This window comes from Apodemus sylvaticus, chromosome 21, assembly GCF_947179515.1.
Source record: "Apodemus sylvaticus chromosome 21, mApoSyl1.1, whole genome shotgun sequence".
Taxonomy (NCBI): Eukaryota; Metazoa; Chordata; class Mammalia; order Rodentia; family Muridae; genus Apodemus; species Apodemus sylvaticus.
The window spans coordinates 19,734,565-19,755,551 of record NC_067492.1 but is presented as its reverse complement, the minus strand read 5'-3'; the positions used below and the strand labels follow the sequence as shown (position 1 = coordinate 19,755,551).

The following is a 20,987-nucleotide window of genomic DNA, read 5'->3' as shown; positions in this document are numbered from 1 at the left end:
CATCCAGGCCAGAAGCCTGAAAGAGGCTGTCCTCCTTTATTCTGTCCTCCTTCCTATGCCGAACCCTTCTCCAGGTCCTCGTCATCTGCCCTGAGCAGTGCTGGCATCCCTGCCTCCCCTTCAGCTGAAGGACTACTCACTGAGGCCACATCAGCCCTGATTCTGATTCTGCGTCGTCTTTCCTTTCTTCCTTCTTTTTCTTTCTTGTCTTTCTTCTTGGCAGACTCATCTTTACTGGGTTCCATCTACCAGCAGTGTATTTAAAGCACATAGCTGACATCATCTGTATACTGTTTATACCCCCTGAGGCAGGCCCTGTACGTATAGGGTCAAGTAAGAACTTTCCAGACGCGCTTTAGACCTGGTTCCAGCCTAACTTCCCGCGTCCAGTCACTTCTTGCTCCAGCATTGCCACCCTGCTCCGCCTCCCTTCATACGTCACGCTCCTCCTTGCCGCATCTCTGTGCTGTGGCTCAGTCTGCCATCTTTGCTTAAGTATCTTCATGTGAGGTCACAGGATCTAACCCAGGTGTCATGACATGGCTTTTTTTTTTTTTTAAGATTTTATCTATTTTTATGTGTATGAGTACACTATAGCTGTCTTCAGACACACCAGAAGAGGGTATCAGATCCCATTACAGATGGTTATGAGCCAACATGTGGTTGCTGGGATTTGAACTCAGGGCCTTTGGAAGAACAGTCAGTGCTCTTAACCACTGAGCCATCTCTCCAGCCCAGATGTCATGTATTTTAGCAGTTAGTTGTCTTGTCCTATTTCAGGCCAAGTGTTCGTTTCACTAAGTTGTCACAGTAATATCTGTTTCTCCTATATAGCTCTCACTTCATTCTCCCACGTAATTGATAGACACAGCATCCCAGATTCTTCCTTAGAAATAGTGTCCCTGCCCTAAGGTTCTTACAGGTGACATGATATACACATTAGAGTCTAGTGAAATGGATTCCATTTGTTTGTTATTTAGATTTTCATAACTATGACAAAATACCCAAAATAATCAATGTAAAAGATGGAAAGTCTTTTTAGCTTGCAGCTTCAGATCCGTGGCCACTTACCATGCTACTTTGGGCCTTTGGGGAAGTATATAGTATTATGGTGGCAGCTCATAGTGGCTTACCTCATGACAACTGAGAAGAGGCCAGATCTCCTTTGAGCCCTTCCTTCTTTCCTTCCTTCCTTCCTTCCTTCCTTCCTTCCTTCCTTCCTTCCTTCCTTCCTTCCTCCCTCCCTCCCTCCCTCCCTCCCTCCCTCCCTCCCTCCCTCCCTCCCTTCCTTCCTTCCTTCCTTCCTTCCTTCCTTCCTTCCTTCCTTCCTTCCTTCCTTCCTTCCTTCCTTCTTCCTTCCCTTCCTTGTGCCCTCCTTTTCCTTACCTTTTTTTTTTTATCTTTCTTCCGTGTGTGGGGTTTTTTTTTGGATTTGGTTTTTTTTTTTTTTTTTTTGAGACAGAGTTTCTCTGTATAGCCCTGACTGTCCTGGAACTCACTCTGTAGACCAGGCTGGCCTCGAACTCAGAAATCCGCCTGTCTCTGCCTCCCAGAGTGCTGGGATCACAGGCGTTCTGTGTGTTTTTTAAAGACAGTCTCCATATGTAACCCAGGCTGGCCTTGAACCTATGATCCTCATGCTTGCCTTAACCTCCTCCCAAGTGCCAGGATTACAGGATGAGTTGTCATCATGGCTTAATCCCACCAGTTAATTTGTTTTTAATTAACTTTCGAAAAAATTTCTGTATGGTATGTGGATGTTTCGCCTGTGTGTATGTAATATCACATGTATAACTGGTGCTCTGAGACTGCAGTTAGAGATGGTTGTAAGCTGATACATAGGTGCTAGGAATTGAACACTGGTCCTCTGGAAGAGCAGCCATTGCTGTATACCACTGACCCATCTCTCCAGTCCCACCCACCAATTTGTAGTAGCACCACAGGCTACTAGAAGAAACTGTAATAACATGTCTATGAGGGAAACATTTAATATCTAAGCCATAGTAACTTTTTACCTTAAGTGATGATTCTTTTTCTTTGCAGAAACTTGCTAGAGTGTGTCCCTGACTGGGCCTGTGAAGCAAAAAAGCTGGAAATACTAGATATAAGCTACAATCTTCTTACAGAGGTTCCCATGAGGTACGTGTATACATGCATGCATGATATCTGTGTTTAAGTGTTTCTCTAGGTTTGGGTTGCTGTTCATGTTGGTGACTGCCGAGGAGGGGGCTGCTGAGTAGGAGGTGCTGTAAGGGATATAGTGAGGAGTAGTGCATGGCCCTAGCCTTCAGGAAATGTGGTAAGACTCTGATGTCCACACGGAGAACTGCTAGTGTGCTGTCAGTCTGGCATGGTTAGTGATATGGTAGGATGAATATAGCTTCTCTAGGTGACTCACAATGAACTGGAACTGTCCTGAGAACTCCAGTCTTATAATCCTTTAACCCCTTTCTGTAGGTGCTGCTGTCAGCCTCACCTTCCACTCGAGTGAGGAAACTAGGAGCGGTTAGGGAGCCTCTGCAAGGCAGCAGCTCCCAGGGCGCTCTCATCTGAACGTAGCAGTCTTGACCCTGGATGCTTACTCTTAGTCATGACATTTATCAGTTGTTTTAGAATTTCAGGAGAACTTTAAATAATCAGAGAGAGCTTTGTGGTAAGATGGCATTTGAGTTCACCGTTACCAGATGGTGAGATTTATCTAATGTGAGGAAGGAGATAGTGGTGCTTGAGGGGTAGGCGAGGGTGTTATACTATATATTCCAAAGTACTTAAAGGTAAAACCTATGCTTTTAGAGTTTTTAAAATTAAAATAGAGGCTTTGTAGCACAGTAGGTCTGCACCAAGCCTCTGGTCTTCACATCCCGACAATGTTACTGGTTCAGTGAGATCTTTGCAGATCACTACATCTTTGACAAGTTACTAACACTTTCTGGATTTTATTGGTAACAGCCTAGTCATAGCATATTTTAAACTCTTAATAATTTTATTGTAATAAAATTTTCATTATGGAATTATTTCAATAAGCAGACTTGAGTTATAAGTATAGATAAATGCTGTCCAGACTTAAATTAAAATGATTTATTCTAGAAGCTCCTTTACGAGTGGTTCTCAACCTTCCTAATGCTTCGACCCTTTAATACAGTTCCTCGTTGTGGTGACCCCAACCATAAACATTGTTTTCATTGTTGCTTGGTTATTCCCATACTGTCTTGACCTGCCAGCTTCCAATAATGGCACAGAGACTTTTATTTGTTTATGAGTACTTAGGTCTTAGAGCTTAGGCTTGTTTCCAATTAGCTCGTATAACTTAATTAACTCATTTATTATAATCTACCTCTGTCATGTGTCCTGTTACCTCTCTTCAATCCGGGCTTCTGTTCCTTCCTCGGTGTCTGTCTGTCTAGTCCTCTTCCCTCCCTTCAACACACCTGCTCCTGTCTCTTCTCGGATGCTCTGCCTGTCCTCTCCTGCCTCAGCTCTAGGCTGTTCAGCTCCTTATAAACATGTCAGGTGATGGAGAAGAATGCTTACAAAACACTGAGACAGGTGATGCTTCATAAAGATAACCATACCAAAGTCCAGACAGAACTCAGCTCTCTGCTGGCACAGAAATCAGCATTTGAATAATGCAAAGACCAGCTTTACACCGTGCACAAGATTATCCCAATACTTCCTACCTATAATTTTGCTTCTGTTATAAATCATAATGTATTTGTGTTTTCCAATGGTCTTAGGTGACCCCTGTGAAAGGGTCATTTGACCCCCAGGTTTAGACTCTGTGCTATTTGTACTAAAGATGGGTGGGTGCTAGGTGATGTATGTGATAACTTTCTTGGCTCAGTCACTCATCGGTGGTTGCATATTCTAAAAATAGGTTCACTGATTGATTTTAATTAACTGGTCTACAACAGACTTACAAAGGATTGAAGTGAGCTTTTGTTTCTTCTTAGAATTCTGAGTAGCCTGAGTCTTCGGAAACTGATGGTAGGACACAACCACATCCATGTCCTTCCTGCGCTGGTGGAGGCACATTCCCCTCGAGGTCCTGGATATCCAGCATAACACTCTCTCCAGGCTGCCAGACACGCTCTTCTCCAAGGCCTTAAAGTGAGTGCTGCAGAGGAGAGTCACTGCCCCGCCCTGCCCCGCCCTGCCCCGCCCTGCCCCGCTCTGCCCCGACTGATCTCTGGGTTAGAGTTTACTTGGTACTCCAGCTCTGTGCAGACACTTAGTGTCTCATAATAAGCTTGAAAGTTCTAGTACCTATCCAATACTTAATTATTTATGTGGTAGATGATTTCAGCCGGGTGGGCGCACTCAGGGTTTCACTGTATTCAGAGAGAAATAGCTTCAGGTGGAACCTTTGATGAATTTCACTTTGCATTGAGAAAAAAAGGACACACTAGTAAGTCAGTTTTATTCTAGCTTGATCAAGTAGTCTTTGAGCTATATTTTCCTGACTTCCAGAACACTAGTTACCTGCTTTGAAAAACATGAATTTATCATAATATCCTCTAGAGTGTATTGTTTGCCATCTTATAAATTAATAAGTAAATGGTATGTCTTCCTGTTTTAATATTTATAATCAGGTTTACTTAAATGTCGTCTTTAAAGAAAAAGTAGGGTTTTCTTTTTCTTTTGTGGTGCTAGTGATTAAGTTCAGAGTATTGCACAGAGTAAGTGCTGCTCTGCAGTTCAGCAACCCCAGCCCAGGAAAGCTGGTTTTAATGGCAGTCTTTACAATATAAGAAGGGAGCTTAGGGGCTGGAGAGATGGCTCAGTGGTTAAGACCAATAACTGCTCTTCCAAAGGTCCCGAGTTCAAATCCCAGCAACCACATCATGGCTCACAACCATCCGTAATGAGATTAGATGCCCTCTTCTGGAGTGTCTGAAGACAGCTACAGTGTACTTACATATAATAAATAAATAAATCTTAAAAAAAAAAAAAGGGAACTTAGAAATGGAGAAACTGGAGACAAGGGGCAGGGAGTTGACCAGGCTCACAGCTGTGAGATGCGCACAGCTGTGAGATGCCCACAGCTGGAGTCCATAGGCTTCCTGTTTCCTGGTCTCCATCTTAGGCACCTCTGATCATAACATTCTTAGGCTGGATATTCCTCAAAATAAAATCTCTAGGAAGCGAAATACAGCAGCAGTTAAAAAATAAAATGACATTGTTTGAGGGGAATCTTCAAGTTTCTGTGAAGTGTTGAAATTGTTAATTAACAAGCATGTAGTCTTGCTTAACATAACCTAGAATGTAATCTTCGGTGACTGAAGTTAATTAAGAAACCATCCACTTAATGCAGTACTGTCAGAACTGGCACACGTGGTCTCACTACCTTAATCGCTCACTAGGCTGCTGCTGCTGAAGCCTGCACATTTAACACACTCACTGAGTGGCAGAGCTCAGCTGGTCAGGTGCTCTCCTCGCAGGCATAAGGACCGAGTTCAGTTACCTAGACCTCACATAAAATTGCGGGGCATGGCAGTGTGTGCTTCTTGTTCTGCCACAGAACAAGAGACATATGGACCCCTGGGGCTTGCTGGCCAGCCGGTTTAGTCTAATCGGTTCCCACAGGTCAATGAGAGAGTTCTATCTCAGAAGATGTAGGCAGCAGTATTTAAAATACATTTATTCTTTGTGTGTGTGTGTGTGTGTGTGTGTGTGTGTACAAATGTTCTTATGTGTGTACTATAGTATATATGTGAAGGGTAGAAGACTGTTCTGTGGAGCCAGTTCTCTCCTGCCTTGTGGGTTCTGGGAATCAAACAGGTTACCAATGTTGGTAGAAAGAGCCTTTACCTGCTAGGTCATGTCACCATCCCTTGGGTGGCATTTTGAAGATGACAGTCAAGATCATCCTCTTGTCTACACATACACACACACACACACACACACAAGACCCCAAGTTTAATGTGATGCATCCTTTCACTGAGGATATTCTATGTTTATAAACATTGTATTCGGTCTATTATTAAAATTATACCATGGTTTATTTGTTAGACTGACAAAGATTAAATTGACATACCATTCATATGGGGATTAGTTAAATACATTATGATTTGTTACAAAGAGACAAAATGTTTTGAAGGTTATCTTTATAGTTCAGATGTGTATTATGGTGGTATTCTGTGGTGTCCTTGCAATGGGAACAGGTGGTTTTTGCATGCAGCCATTATAGACTGCTAGAAAAATAGCCATGCCTATGCTCCTTCTTGTCATCTGGTTTCAGTTACATAGATACAGAGAAAACTTCCTGGAGGAAATTATTCTTTGAGAGCTTGGTAGCCTCATTCTCTATTGCATGGACATGATGATTTCTACTTAAGAAGGTCACAGACTCAAAGGGAACGATGTTCTGTCAGTCTCAGGTACTTGAATGCATCTGCAAATAGTCTGGAGGCTTTGCCTCCTGCGTGTGCTGGAGAGGAGAGTCTGAGTGAGCTGCAGCTGCTGTACCTGACCAACAACCTTCTGACAGATCAGTGCACACCTGTTCTGGTCGGACACCCACACCTGCGAGTTCTGCACCTTGCAAACAACCAGCTACAGACCTTTCCTGCAAGGTGAGTGAGTGCAGGGCATGCTCATTTCAGAGTAAACACAAACTCTGCATTACATCCTAGCTCTCTAACTATGACACCTCCGACGTGCTGGGGCTGGGACTTAGTTAGCTAGCAGGAAAATCTTGCTTAATATGTCCCCGGTTAAGTGGGGAATAGCCAAAGATATAGCAGTTAAAATGTGTTTGGTTTTTGTTTTAATTATTTAATAATAATCTGAGAATATTCTACCCAGGAAAGTACAGGGTTATGAAATAAAATGTAAATATCTTAAGTTTTTTCTTTTCAGCACTGTATTATATGTTGTCTAATAGTTATTCTTTATATGTACTTGTATAAAATATGAGATGTATCTCACATTCTGTGTTAGGTGCCTCTGTCCTTGCACCTACAATCAAATGGGGAAATAGATAAACATCTTGGAGTGATCCTTCCTTTCCTAATGCTGCAACCCTTTAATATAGTTCCTCACGTTGTGGTGACCCCAAGCCATAAAATTGTTTTCATTGCTACTTCATAACTTTAATTTTTCTACTGGTTATGAATCTTAATATAAATATTTTTGGAGATGAGAGGTTTGCCAAAGGTGTTGTAAATCATAGATTAAGAACCTCAGGTCTAGGCAGTCTCCTTGTAGCCTAACACATACAAGGCACTGAAGATCCCAGTTTGGGAGCTGAGAAGATGACTTAGTGGTTAAGAGTGCTTGCTACTCTTCTGGAAAACCCAAGTTCAGTTCCCAGCACTCATATGCATGGCTGTAACTTCAGTTCCAAGACATCTAATTCTCTCTTCTGACCTCTGAGGACACCTGCACAAGTGTGACATCACCCATACAGATACATAAATAAACATAAATTTAAAAAAAAAGGTTGATCTGTAACTGCAAGAAGGCGTGAGAGAGAATTCCGTAAATCAAAATTTAAACAGTGTCTGTGGAAGAATATATTCAAAATAAATTTGATTTAAAAAAAATTGGGCCTGGTAATGTAACTCAATCGCTAGAGTTCTTGCCTAGTGTGCATAAGCCCAGTGCTCCAGCTCCAGTGCTGCATAAGACAGGATGGTAGCACACCCTGCATAAGACAGGATGGTAGCACACCCTGCATAAGACAGGATGGTAGCACACCCTGCATAAGACAGGATGGTAGCACACCCTGCATAAGACAGGATGGTAGCACACCCTGCATAAGACAGGATGGTAGCACACCCTGCATAAGACAGGATGGTAGCACACCCTGCATAAGACAGGATGGTAGCACACCCTGCATAAGACAGGATGGTAGCACACCCTGCATAAGACAGGATGGTAGCACACACTGCATAAGACAGGATGGTAGCACACTCTGCATAAGACAGGATGGTAGCACACACTGCATAAGACAGGATGGTAGCACACACCCATAATCCCAGCATTTGAGAGATAGAAGCAGGAGAATCAGAAATAAATGCCATTTTCTTTCTTTCTTTCTTTCTTTCTTTCTTTCTTTCTTTCTTTCTTTCTTTCTTTCTTTCTCTTTCTCTCTCTCTCTTTCTTTCTTTCTTTCTTTCTTTCTTTCTTTCTTTCTTTCTTTCTTTCTTTCTTTCTTTCTTTCTTTCTTTCTTTCTCTTTTCTTCTTTTCTTTTCTTTCTTTTTGTTTTTTTGAGACAAGGTTTCTCTCTGTAGCCCTGGCTGTCCTGGAACTCAGTCTGTAGACCAGGCTGGCCTCGAACTCAGAAATCCTCCTGCCTCTGCCCCCCCCCCCCCCCAAGTGCTGGAATTACAGGCATGCACCACCATTGCCCGGCTTAAGGCCATTTTCAACTACATATCAAGTTCAAAATCAACCTGGAATACACAAGATCCTGCTCCCCATACCTACTCCCAAAATTCTATCATTAAAAAAAATATAACATTTTTGGGGCTGAAGAAATAGCTCAGCAGTTAAGAGCACTGGCTCCTCTCATGAAGGACCTGGATTCAGTTCCCAACATCCACATACTTGACAGCTCACCACTGTCTATAATTCTAGGTCAAGGGTGTTGACACCTTCACACAGACACCCATGCAGGCAAAACACCAACACACATAAAATACATAAATTTAATAAATAAATCAATAAGCAAATTAAAAAGATTTTTAGGTTAACATAGAGAAATGAGTTTTGTTATGGCATCTTCATAAATATGTGTCACTATTCTTTGTTATCATTCATTCTCTCTCCCTACTGTCTTCAGAACCAATGCGTGTGTATAAATATGTAGCCCTGGATATTCTACAACTCAGTATGTAGACCACAGATCTGCCTGTCTCTTTTTCCAAAGTGCTGAGAGTAAAGGCCTGGGGCACTGTGCTGCTCTGATGGTATTTCTATTCTTTAACACCATGTGTCTTGAACAGAGTCATCCACGCCCCAACTCCTCCTTAGCTACTCTCGCCAGTCTCTTCTCACCCAATTCTGTGATTTCTTTTCTTTCTTAATCCTTCTCAACTCTAGTTTGTAATGCCCAGTTAGTCTTAGGGAGGGAGGCCTGCCCTGGTGACTGTCCTGTCCTAACATGGCTCAGACCTTTAAAGCAAACTGAGTCTCCTCCCAGTGGCTCCCCAGTGCCAGGAGCTCCTCAGTTAGTGGCAGCATTTCCTGCCCACCTTGCCCTTTCAACACTGGTTTTTTTTTTTTTATCTAGCTTGAGCCTGTGCAAATCTTATGCATAGCAAGGTAGTTGCTGTGAGATCATATGTTTTGTCTAGAAAACATTGTTTCCTTTGTGTTCCCACTACCTCTGGCTCCTCTCTCTGCCCTGTCTTCTGCTAAGTTTCCCCAGTCTTGGTGATAGGCATATGATATGTATGCCCCATTTGGGGCAGAGCATTCCAGTTTCTTATTCTAGGCCTGCTGACCTCCTGTAGGAATTGGCTTGTTCTTTCTACCAGGTGGGTCTCAGGGATCAAATTCACGTAGTCAGGCTTGGCATCAGATGTCTCCCTTTATCCGCCGACTCATCAGCCTGACTTTAGACTCTAGGCACAGTTGTGTACTCAGTCACTAAGCAGCTGATTCAGGATATGGGGATTGAACCTAGGCTGGAGGAGTGTAAGAGAGAATAGGGCTCAGTGCTTAAGAGCACTGGCTGCTTGTCCAGAGGATTTGGGCTCAGTTCCCAGTACCCACATGGCAGCTCACAACTCTCTGTAACTCTGCTGCCAGGGGACCTGTTACCCTCACACAGACATACATGCAGGTAAAACACCAGTGCATACTAAAAAAAAAAAAAATAATAATAAAAAAATAAAAAAGCCAGGCAGTGGTGGTGCACACCTTGGATCCCAGCACTTGGGAGGCAGGGACATGTGGGTCTCTGACTTCAAAGCCAGAGTGAGTTCTAGGAAAGCCTGGGCTACACAGAGAAACCCTGTCTCTGGGTGGGGTTGGGGAAAGAAAAAGAAAGAAAGAAAAAAGAAAAGCAATGAAAGTTGGCCATGGGAATGCTTTTTAGAAAGACATGTGACCATGGAATCCAAGACACTCATGATACTGTGTTACCCTCCATTATGCGGTTGTCATAGTCCCCAAGCCTTCGTAAATGCCTTTAATGTGAATCCAGCATCTCATCTAATAGTACTCACTATGTGATTATTTAGAGTAGTGGATTAAAAGATCTTGGGGGAGTTGTTGGTAAGATGGTCCAGTTGGTAAAGTGCTTGCTGTGTGTACTTTACTTATGTTTAGATTACTAGAACTATATAAAAAACAGTATGTAGCTGTGGTTTCAGTGCTGGGCAAGTAGACACAGGAGGATCTCTGGGGCTGGCAGGCCAGCTAGCCGAGGCAAGTCAGTGAGCTTCCAGTTTAGTGCAGCCCCTGTCTCAAACAAGAAGATACCCAGTGTTGACTCCTGGCTTTTATTTGTGCACACACACCTGAATAGGCACATAAAGTTGTGCACACACACATACACACACACATACAAATAATTTTTCTTTAAATCTCTCTCTCTTTTTTTTTTTTTTTGGTTTTTTTGGATTTGGTTTTTTCGAGACAGGGTTTCTCTGTGTAGCCGTGGCTGTCCTGGAACTCACTCTGTAGACCAGGCTGGCCTCGAACTCAGAAATCTGCCTGCCTCTGCCTCCCAGAGTGCTGGGATTACAGGCGTGCGCCACTACCGCCCGGCTTACAAATAATTTTTCTATTTGTCTTTATTTCCAGTTCCTTTAAGTGTACATGTATTATCACATAATACAAAAGAATAATTTTCTAAGATTACTTATTAAATGTATGAGTTTTTTTTTTCTGTGTAATATAGGAGTATATCTTGTGAGGAGGTACACTTGCAAAGTATGAATTTCCTAGTAGTTGACATTGTGATGTATTAGAAAAGTAAGGTGGAAAATTCATGCAAAGTCATAATTTGAGGAGCTGAAGGTGGCTGATTAGTTGAAAGCGGAGGACCTGGATTCAGTTTCTAGCATGCGCATGCAGTACAGAGCTGTAAGCATCTGTCTTCTCTGGCTTCTGTGGACCATGCAGGCAAACACAAATACTTGTGAAAATTAAAAAAAAAAAAAAGAAGGAAGGGAGGGAGGGAGGGAGGGAGAGGGAGGGAGGGAGGGAGGGAGGGAGGGAGGGAGGGAGGAAGGAAGGAAGGAAGGAAGGAAGGAAGGAAAGAAAGAAAGAAAGAAAGAAAGAAAGAAAGAAAGAAAGAAAGAAAGAAAGAAAGAAAGAAAGAGAAAGAAAGAAAGAAAAACTCTAAAAACCACTTTGATAAATCTGGTGGGAAGTTTAGTGTAATAGTAAATCTTTCAGATTGCTAGTACTATTGGTGATTTATTTTCCAAACTTTATATATTTATTGCTTCCAAAGAAATTAGAGAAGTTTGTTAATGGAGACATTAGGCTTAGGATACTGTGGTTAACATGTAAAGAGCTTTGTAATTAGAGTGGTGTAAATAGTTGCCTTGTCCCGAGTAGGGTGCTCTGTGTACAAAAACTTGGTGGTTAGTGGCAGGGTGCTACCTGTTGGTACCTATTGATGTGTAAAACTGCAGAGAGACTTGGTTTCAGCTTCTTCAGTTTATAGCCGGCACAGTCGAAGGCCATTGCAGTTCGCTTCCATAGGGATTCTACAGCCTTGTCAGTGCTGCATCAAGGAAGGCACACTGCTGTCTACAATGGGCCAGCACTTTCTCAGGGACTTCCTGTAAGTCAGGCAAGGTGCTTACCCCACCTCTCTAAGGAAATCAAGGGTAGTGCCAGCCTTGAAACCCTGAGTGCTGAGGAGCTGTCATACCAATGGGCAGCAGGTTTGGTTGCAATGGTGAACTGAGCGTGGCTGATAACTGATTATTCCCTTTTCACAAGGTTCTCTGCAGTGAACCAAGTTGTCTTTACTCTGTGGCTGCTATAAAATAGTGCAACTTCACAGCCACTCTTTTCTGATGCAGCATGATGTGTTGATGTTTCTTTTTTCAGCAAACTAAATAAACTGGAGCAACTGGAAGAACTGAATCTAAGTGGGAACAAGCTTAAAGCTATTCCCACAACCATAGCAAACTGCAAAAGGCTGCACACCCTTGTCGCACACGCCAACAACATCAGCATTTTCCCAGAGATCCTGCAGCTGCCCCAGATTCAGGTACTTGCATGAGGTAGCCTGCCATCCTCACAGCCAGTTGGCAGTGAGAGCGAGGTGCCTTTCTTGAAAGAAAGAAGCAAGATGTGCGAATGAGACTGCGTCCCTCTCTAAATGTTCTGAGCTCCTCTCTACCAGGAAGATTCATTGAGAGACAGAACTGTGTAACTGCTACTTCCTGATAGCCCCAAGTAGGGTACAGTCGTCTACTTTCTTAGACCCTCCCTCAAATGGCCAAGTCAAAACCCCAGTTCTATATTAGTTTCCTTCCCACACCTCCTTCCCCATATACCCCAAAGGTGAGCATTCTCTATTGCTATAACCACAGGTGTGCCAGTGCCTAGAGGTGTTTGGCTGAAGAATATTGACAAAACTACTGCTTAAACAATATGGCCAGACGTCTTTTTAGCTTTGCAAAGCTAATGTGTACTACCCATGAATATGGCTGAACCTCCTTCTCTTCAGAGATGAAGAGTGGGTCTTGTTCTCTTCTCATATGCTCAGTCAAGATCTGGGTACAATTAATTCATCCCTGGAAAGAAATAAGTTCCCAGTTGAGGCTATAGGGGGAGATGTTTGGGAATAGAGGTTGTAATATAATGTATTCTTTTTTGATTTCTTATTTCTTCTCAGTTTGTAGACCTGAGTTGCAATGACTTGACAGAAATACTAATTCCAGAGGCTCTGCCTGGTACTTTACAAGACCTTGATCTGACAGGAAATACAAATCTTGTTCTAGAACACAAGACTTTGGACATGTTTAGGTAAGAAAAAAAAATGTGAAACTGAATCCATATGTTTCAGCCATCAGTGCCCCATCTTTAGATCGTGGAAGCATCAGTTAATTAAAGAAACAGAGTGGATTAGGCCAGAGCCTAAAGAAACAGAATGGATTAGGCCAGAGCATGCCTGGATTCTTGTCTGTGGTTCATTTCTACTGAGCCACACACCAGCTCATTTTACATGGCAGGCATAGGTACAGATCTGGTGGCAGAGGTCACACTTTAACATCTAACTAACAATACTTATGCATTGTTTCAAGATCTTTTATATTGCTTAAAAAGTAGGCATTTAATAAAAGCTTAGAGATCTTTGTGATGTCTTAGTTGAGCCTGTATTTAGCTTGTGTCTCTCTTACCATTTTCTGTCCTCCTACATCAAAGCCACAGGTTTGTCATCCCACTTTGATTCATTCTTTCTGGAAATATATCTTAGTTTGTCAAAAGATGAATTTCTAAAAATGCATTATTATTATTACGAAAGTTGTAATAAAATACAGAAGAGAATATGATTTAATCTTCCCTTGTTCCCCTCCCACAGCCATATCACAACACTGAAAATTGATCAGAAACCTTTGCCAAGCACAGATTCTACAGTTACATCAACCTTCTGGAGCCACGGACTGGCTGAGATGGCAGGGCAGAGGAACAAGTGAGTCTGTTGGCCCTGGAGACAGGAGAGAAAGGCGTCCATGGCTTGCTAGGCCTGTTCTGTTGCTCACCGCTAGACTGTGGTCCTGTCTGTCTCACTATCCTAAGTCTCAGAACTTACAGGAGATAAGATCCTTCTAAAGCCATGATAAAGAAAGAGGATAAAATAGACATGTAGCCCACAAAGTACTAAATACCTCTTCATGTTTTCTAACAGAATTTTCCTTTCCTATGAGTGAAATTTATAGCAAGGTCCAGTCATATATAGCACCGATTTTCAATTGCCCCCAATCTGAGATGTTCCTCTGCTCCTGTAGACATCCTCAGAATGGCCCAGCCAAAGCCCATGTCCTATACTAAGTTCTTTTCTATGCCTTCTGCCCATACACTGTTTTATGGCAAGCAGTTTTCCTTGGAGCAAGGAAAATAAACCCAGGTTTATCAGCAAGTGTGCTCTAATGGTATTTCACTGAAGGACAGTGACAAAATGAGTTCTTAATCACCATGACCAGAAAAAAATGTATCTTTCCAGCTTTTGGTAGCATTACAAAATTAATGTGTACTGCCTGTGACTATGCCTGACTCCCCTTGCCTTAGGATGCTGTCTCTTAGCTGCTGCCTGACTATCTTGTCTAGGAACCGCCTTCTTGTGGACATAGGCTTACTGTGATGCCTGGCTGTCTTCAATTAATACTTTTTAGAAGAAACTTCCTGAGAATAATCTTTGCCAGTAATCTTCTCTTGTGATCATGTTTCTCATCTTTGTTCCAGACTCTGTGTGTCTGCTCTGGCTATGGATAACTTTGCAGAGGGGGTGGGAGCTGTGTACGGCATGTTTGATGGGGACCGGAATGAAGAGCTCCCTCGTCTGCTGCAGTGTACCATGGCAGATGTGCTTTTGGAGGAAGTACAGCACTCAACAAATGACACGGTTTTCATGACCAACACCTTCTTGGTGTCCCACAGGTAAGCAGGTGGGCTGGATAGCCCTAGCTCCACTTTGCTTATAGAAAGTAAATCCCAGAAATTGAAGGTCATTGCTTACAGATTCAGGGTCAGAGAGGTGTTACTCCTTCCTATACCACATTTTCTTGGCATCAGCAGAGCATGGTGGTTATTCCTCTTTTAAGAACTGGTGGAGTCATCTGCCCACTCTTGCTAACCATCTGGGAAGGCTGACATAATAAGGGTAAAGGTTATGTGCCTGACTGTGTGTAAACATTTAGGGGAAGAAGGTTGCGTGCTTTCCTAAGATTATACAGTTAGCTGATGACCTACAGAAGGCCAACATGTACTTGTCAGATTTATGTGTTAGAATAATTATTATTGGGATTTATCCAACTCCTCTTCCTCATTAATGTCTAAGCCATTTACAAGCAAAACTCTTGCATCCCAACTCCCAAGAATCTCTTAGTAGCAGAGAGTGCCTTGTACCTTGGGTAGGCAGCCTAAAGGATGCAGAGTGCTGAGATTATAAACTTGAACAGTCAAGACTGGAACAACTTGTTTTAATCTCACATGTTCAAAAGCAGGGTGTTGGGATAGGGAGTCCATTTCTTTAGTAGAATTGAGCTAGAGACTTGGCAGACTTACAGTTTGGAACTCTGAAGTGTGTATCTGCCAAGAACCAAGAACTATATCATATAATTTTCATCCTTACCTTTCAAAACAAGTCAAATAGGTAGAAATTCTATCCGTTTGATTTCTTAGAGAATGAACTTGCTGGGATTTTACAGTCAACAAGTATGAAATTTGGAACTAGAATCTTCTGGTGGTGTCTACTATGTGTTTGCATTGCCTCCAGGTTGCTGAACACATGGTTCCTCTCCCCCCCACCCAAGCTCCCTTTTCTCTCTCTCAAGGAATTTACAACCCAGGTGCTTCTCAAAGCATTCTCAGCATACTTACTAGAAATTTGTTAGACATGCAGGGCCAGCTTCTTGCCCCAAATCAGCAGCTCTAAGATTAAAGCCAGGCCCCACATTCTGCTCTAACTGAGCTCTGTGATCAGGCCCTCTGTGTGCATCTGATGTGCTGAAGTCTGAAAGCTCTAGAATGAGGATATCTCTGGACAGCCACAGAAACAGTGGGGAACAATGCCCCTTTTGTGCCATGGAACCCCTCTTTGAAGTCTCCATTGCTGAGAGTGGTAGGCTAGACTCCTCCTCCTCATCCCCCACCCTCAGATAAGGGTACATAGTACACCCTAGCACTAGTCGCCATGTCTTCATTTTCTTTCCTTTCTACACAGGAAACTAGGAATGGCCGGCCAGAAGCTGGGTTCCTCTGCTCTCCTGTGCTATATTCGACCTGACACTGCTGACCCAACAAGTAGCTTTAGCTTGACTGTAGCCAATGTTGGCACGTGCCAAGCTGTCCTGTGCCGAGGTGGGAAGCCAGTACCTCTTTCTAAAGTCTTCAGCTTAGAGCAAGACCCAGAGGAGGCGCACAGGGTAAAGGACCAGAAAGCCATCATCACAGAGGTACCTCTTGCTCTCTGCCAGTCATGTCCTCTCCCCAAATCTACTGAAAGATGTTTGATAGAAATAGAGAGGGTCTTTTCCTTCTTCCCATGACTTGTAAACTGGTCCATCTCCTGATAAAGGTCTGATTCATATGGCTTCAATATCAGTATTAAAAGAAATGAATAGGCCGATGTGAATGCTGTGAATCCCAGCACTTGGAAGGGAGAGGCAGGTGGATCTCCAAGGTCAAGGTCAGCCTGGCTTATATAGGGAGTTCTGGACAGCCAAGACTACACAGTGAGACCATTTTTCAGACTAATACAAAATATACCGAGCAGTTAGTGACTTGCAAAAACCAAAAATGAAAAGGTCTTGTTAATGGCTGACAGGTAGTGAAAGCTGTGGCTGCCTTATCTGGTCACCCACTCGCCTGGCTTTGTTACTCTCAGCAGACCTGACCTGCTGAGATGCAGGGTCTCAGTCTTGTTCCTGCGTTCACTGCACTTGTGTTCTGTCTTTATAACAAAGTGTTGGCCAGGCGGTGGTGGCGCACGCCTATAATCCCAGCACTCTGGGATGCAGAGGCAGGCGGATTTCTGAGATCGAGGCCAGCCTGGTCTACAGAGTGAGTTCCAGGACAGCTACACAGGGCTACACAGAGAAACCCTGTCTCGAAAAAAACAAATCAAAAAAACCAAAACAAACAAACAAAACACAACAACAACAAAAGCAAAAAAGTCAAAGTGTTAAGCGGCTATTTATTGTTTCTCTTCTCTTTTAGAAATTAGCATAACCGTTTGCTTCTGCAATTAGTAGTCATATATGAACATTGTTTACTGCAAAAATAAAACCATGTCTTGTTTCTATTTTAAATTGGATTGATATTTTATGTATGGTTGAGTATTAAGAGATTTCTTTGTGTATTTTAGAAAGAAGTCTTTTATTAGATATGTGCTCAACAAATATTTCTCAGTCTATTTATCTTTCCATTCTCCAAACAGTGCCTTTAGCATAGCAGTTCGAAACTTTGTTGATTGTGACCCCTTCATGGGTTGAACAACCCTTTCAGAGGGGTCACCCAAGACCATCAGAAAATACAAATATGTACATTATGATTCATAACAGCAAAATTACAGTTATGGAGTAGCAACAAAAATGATTTTATGGTTGGGGATTATTAACACAGCATGAGGAACGGTGTTACAGAGCTGGAGCATTAGGAAGGCTGAGAACCACTGCTTTAGCAAAAAGGGGATTTTAGTTTGTCTCATGTGTTTATTATTCTGTGTGTGCATGTTGTGAATTAGGAGGACAGCCTGCATTGGGAAGGCAGAGGACTGCTTTCTGAGGTCAGGTCTCCCCTTTCTCCTCTGTGGGCTCTAGGGATCCAGCTCAGGTCTCCTGGCCTCAAGCAAGCGCTTCTACCTGTGGAGGTCAGACTTGCAGACCTGAGGGTGTGTTTTGTTTATTGGCTGGTGTTTTGTTTTGTTTCAAGACAGGGTCTTACTTTGTAGTTCTGACTGTCTCAGAACTCATTTTGTAGGCCAGGCTAGCCTTGAACTCTGCCTGTCTCTGCCTCTGCCTCCTAAGTGCTGGGATTTCTGGCATGTATCACCATTACCTGGCTGTCCTGAGTAGTTTTAATGACTGAAATTCTGCCTGCTTTTTGTTTCATAGTGTTAAGCCTGAAACTGCATTGGCAAACCCATGTTTTTGTCTACTTTATCTTTTAGAAGTTTTATAGCTCTGTAGAAGCTATAAAACTTTGGATCTGTGGTTTATTTTGAATTAGTTTCCAGAGAGCACAAACTCTTGAGTCTTTCTTTGTTTTGCTTTTGTAATTAATTTTTCTCAGTTTCTTTTTTTTATTCCATATATTTTTTATTTACATTTCAAATGATTTCCCCTTTTCTAGCTCCCCCACTCCCCGAAAGTCCCATAAGCCCTCTTCCCTCCCCCTGTCCTCCCACCCACCCCTTCCCACTTCTCCGTTCTGGTTTTGCCCTATACTGCTTCACTGAGTCTTTCCAGAACAAGGGGCCACTCCTCCGTTCTTCTTGTACCTCATTTGATGGGTGGATTATGTTTTGGGTATTCCAGTTTTCTAGGTTAATATCCACTTATTAATGAGTGCATACCATGATTCACCTTTTGAGTCTGGGTTACCTCACTTAGTATGATGTTCTCCAGCTCCATCCATTTGCCTAAGAATTTCATGAATTCATTGTTTCTAATGGCTGACTAGTACTCCATTGTGTAGATATACCACATTTTTTGCATCCATTCTTCTGTTGAGGAATACCTGGGTTCTTTCCAGCCTCTGGCTATTATAAATAGGGCTGCTATGAACATAGTGGAACATGTATCCTTATTACATCCTGGGGAATCCTCTGGGTATATGCCCAGGAGTGGTATAGCAGGATCTTCTGGAAGTGAGGTGCCCAGTTTTCTGAGAAACCGCCAGACTGATTACCAGTTTGCAACCCCACCAGCAGTGGAGGAGTGTTCCTCTTTCTCCACATCCTCGCCAACACCTGCTGTCTCCTGAATTTTTAATCTTAGCCATTCTGACTGGTGTAAGGTGAAATCTCAGGGTTGTTTTGATTTGCATTTCCCTAATGACTAATGAAGTTGAACATTTTTTAAGATGCTTCTCCACCATCTGACGTTCTTCAGGTGAGAATCCTTTGTTTAACTCTGTACCCCATTTTTTAATAGGGTTGTTTGGTTTTCTGGAGTCAAACTTCTTGAGTTCTATATATATATTGGATATTAGCCCTCTATCTGATGTAGGGTTGGTGAAGATCTTTTCCCAATTTGTTGGTTGCCGATTCGTCCTTTTGATGGTTTCCTTTGCCTTACAGAAACTTTGTAATTTTATGAGGTCCCATTTGTCAATTCTTGATCTTAGAGCATACGCTATTGGTGTTCTGGCATTTCACAAAATTCAGCATCCTTTCATGCTTAAAGTCTTGGATAGAACAGGAATTCAAGGCCCATACCTAAACATAGTAAAAGCAATATACAGCAAACCGGTAGCCAGCATCAAACTAAATGGAGAGAAACTTGAGGCAATCCCACTAAAATCAGGGACTAGATAGGGCTGCCCCCTTTCTCCTTATCTTTTCAATATTGTACTTGAGGTACTAGCTCGGGCAATTCGACAACATAAGGAGGTCAAAGGGATACAAATTGGAAAGGAAGAAGTCAAACTATCATTATTTACAGATGACATGATAGTCTACCCAAGTGACCCAAAAAACTCCACTAGAGAACTCCTACAGCTGATAAACAATTTCAGCAAAGTGGCAGGTTATAAAATCAACTCAAGCAAATCAGTGGCCTTCCTATACTCAATGGATAAGCAGGCTGAGAAAGAAATTAGGGAAATGACGCCCTTCACAATAGCCACAAACAGTATAAAGTATCTTGGGGTGACTCTTACCAAACATGTGAAAGATCTGTATGACAAGAACTTTTAAGACTCTGAAGAAGGAAATGGAAGGAGACCTTAAAAAATGGGAAAACCTCCCATGCTCATGGATCGGCAGAATCAATATAGTTAAAATGGCCATTTTGCCAAAAGCAATATACAGATTCAATGCAATACCCATCAAAATCCCAACTCAATTCTTCACAGAGTTAGAAAGAGCAATTCTCAAATTCATCTGGAATAACAAAAAACCCAGGATAGCCAAAAACTATTCTCAGCAACAAAAGAAAGTCTGGGGGAATCAGTATCCCTGACCTCAAGCAATACTACAGAGCAATAGTGTTAAAAACTGCATGGTATTGGTACAGTGACAGGCAGGCAGATCAATGGAACAGGATTGAAGATCCAGAAATGAACCCACACACCTATGGCCACTTGATCCTCGACAAAGGGGCTGAAAACATCTAATGGAAAAAAGATAGCCTTTTCAACAAATGGTGCTGGTTCAACTGGAGGTCAGCATGCAGAAGAATGCGAATTGATCCATCCTTGTCTCCTTGTACTAAGCTCAAATCCAAATGGATCAAGGACCTCCACATAAAGCCAGACACTCTGAAGCTAATAGAAAAGAAACTGGGGAAGACCCTTTTCTCAGTTTCTAAAGTTAATTTTCAATTTAATTTTTTGAGAATTTTATATATGAGTATTATATATTATTTCCATTCCTCTTTGTCCCCTAACTCTTCACCTAACGCACTCACCCCCCCCCCCACACACACATACACACAAGCATGCATGGATGCATGCACACGCACCCCCCCCCCCCCACACACACACCATCAACTTACCAGGCTCTGTGTGTGTGTGATATGTGAATATGGGTGCACAGCTCCATACAGCCAAGCATTAAGAGCACCTTTTGGGAGTCTTTTCTCCTTCCACCCTAGCTTCTGGGACCCAACCCCTGTAGTCAAGCTTCCATAGCAGGTGTTCCTTGCACTCCCTGGCTCTGGGTCCTGGTGTGTTTTGTTTGTTTGCTTTTGCTCGAGACAGGTCTGGCTGCTCTGGAACTCTATGTAGGCTAGGCTGGCCTTGCACTCCTGGGAATCTGCCTGCCTCTGCCTCTTGACTTCTGGGGTTAAAGGCAGGAGCCCTAGACTATGCTTGGGATGGGTTTTTGTTTTATTTCATTTTGTTTTGTCTATGTCCAGTTATTCCAGAACCTTTTTTTTTTTTAAAGAAATGATGAAAAGTCTTGAAATATGACTCAGAGATTAAGAGCGCTTGGTCTATCCTGAGGACTAGAATGTGGATCCCACCACCCACAAAGACTTGTTATCTCTAGTTCCAGGGCATCTAATGCTCTCTTCTGACTTCAGCAGGCACCTGCATATACATAGGCTCATAGCATACACATAGGTGTGTGCATACATGCACACCCAGGCACACACACTATGAAAAGGAAGACAATGAAGGCATC

The 20,987-nt window shown here is 42.6% G+C and overlaps 1 protein-coding gene across 1 annotated transcript in view; it reads left to right on the top strand.

Annotated features, from left to right (window-relative positions):
* The window catches only part of Phlpp2 (PH domain and leucine rich repeat protein phosphatase 2), a 72,298-nt gene that overhangs the window by 47,780 nt on the left and 3,531 nt on the right, over positions 1–20,987 (top strand). Inside the window, 9 exon segments of the mRNA XM_052166680.1 lie at positions 2,044–2,139; positions 3,951–4,026; positions 4,028–4,107; positions 6,372–6,572; positions 12,020–12,182; positions 12,813–12,943; positions 13,500–13,610; positions 14,381–14,575; positions 15,861–16,092. Coding sequence (XP_052022640.1) covers positions 2,044–2,139; positions 3,951–4,026; positions 4,028–4,107; positions 6,372–6,572; positions 12,020–12,182; positions 12,813–12,943; positions 13,500–13,610; positions 14,381–14,575; positions 15,861–16,092 — 1,285 coding nt within the window.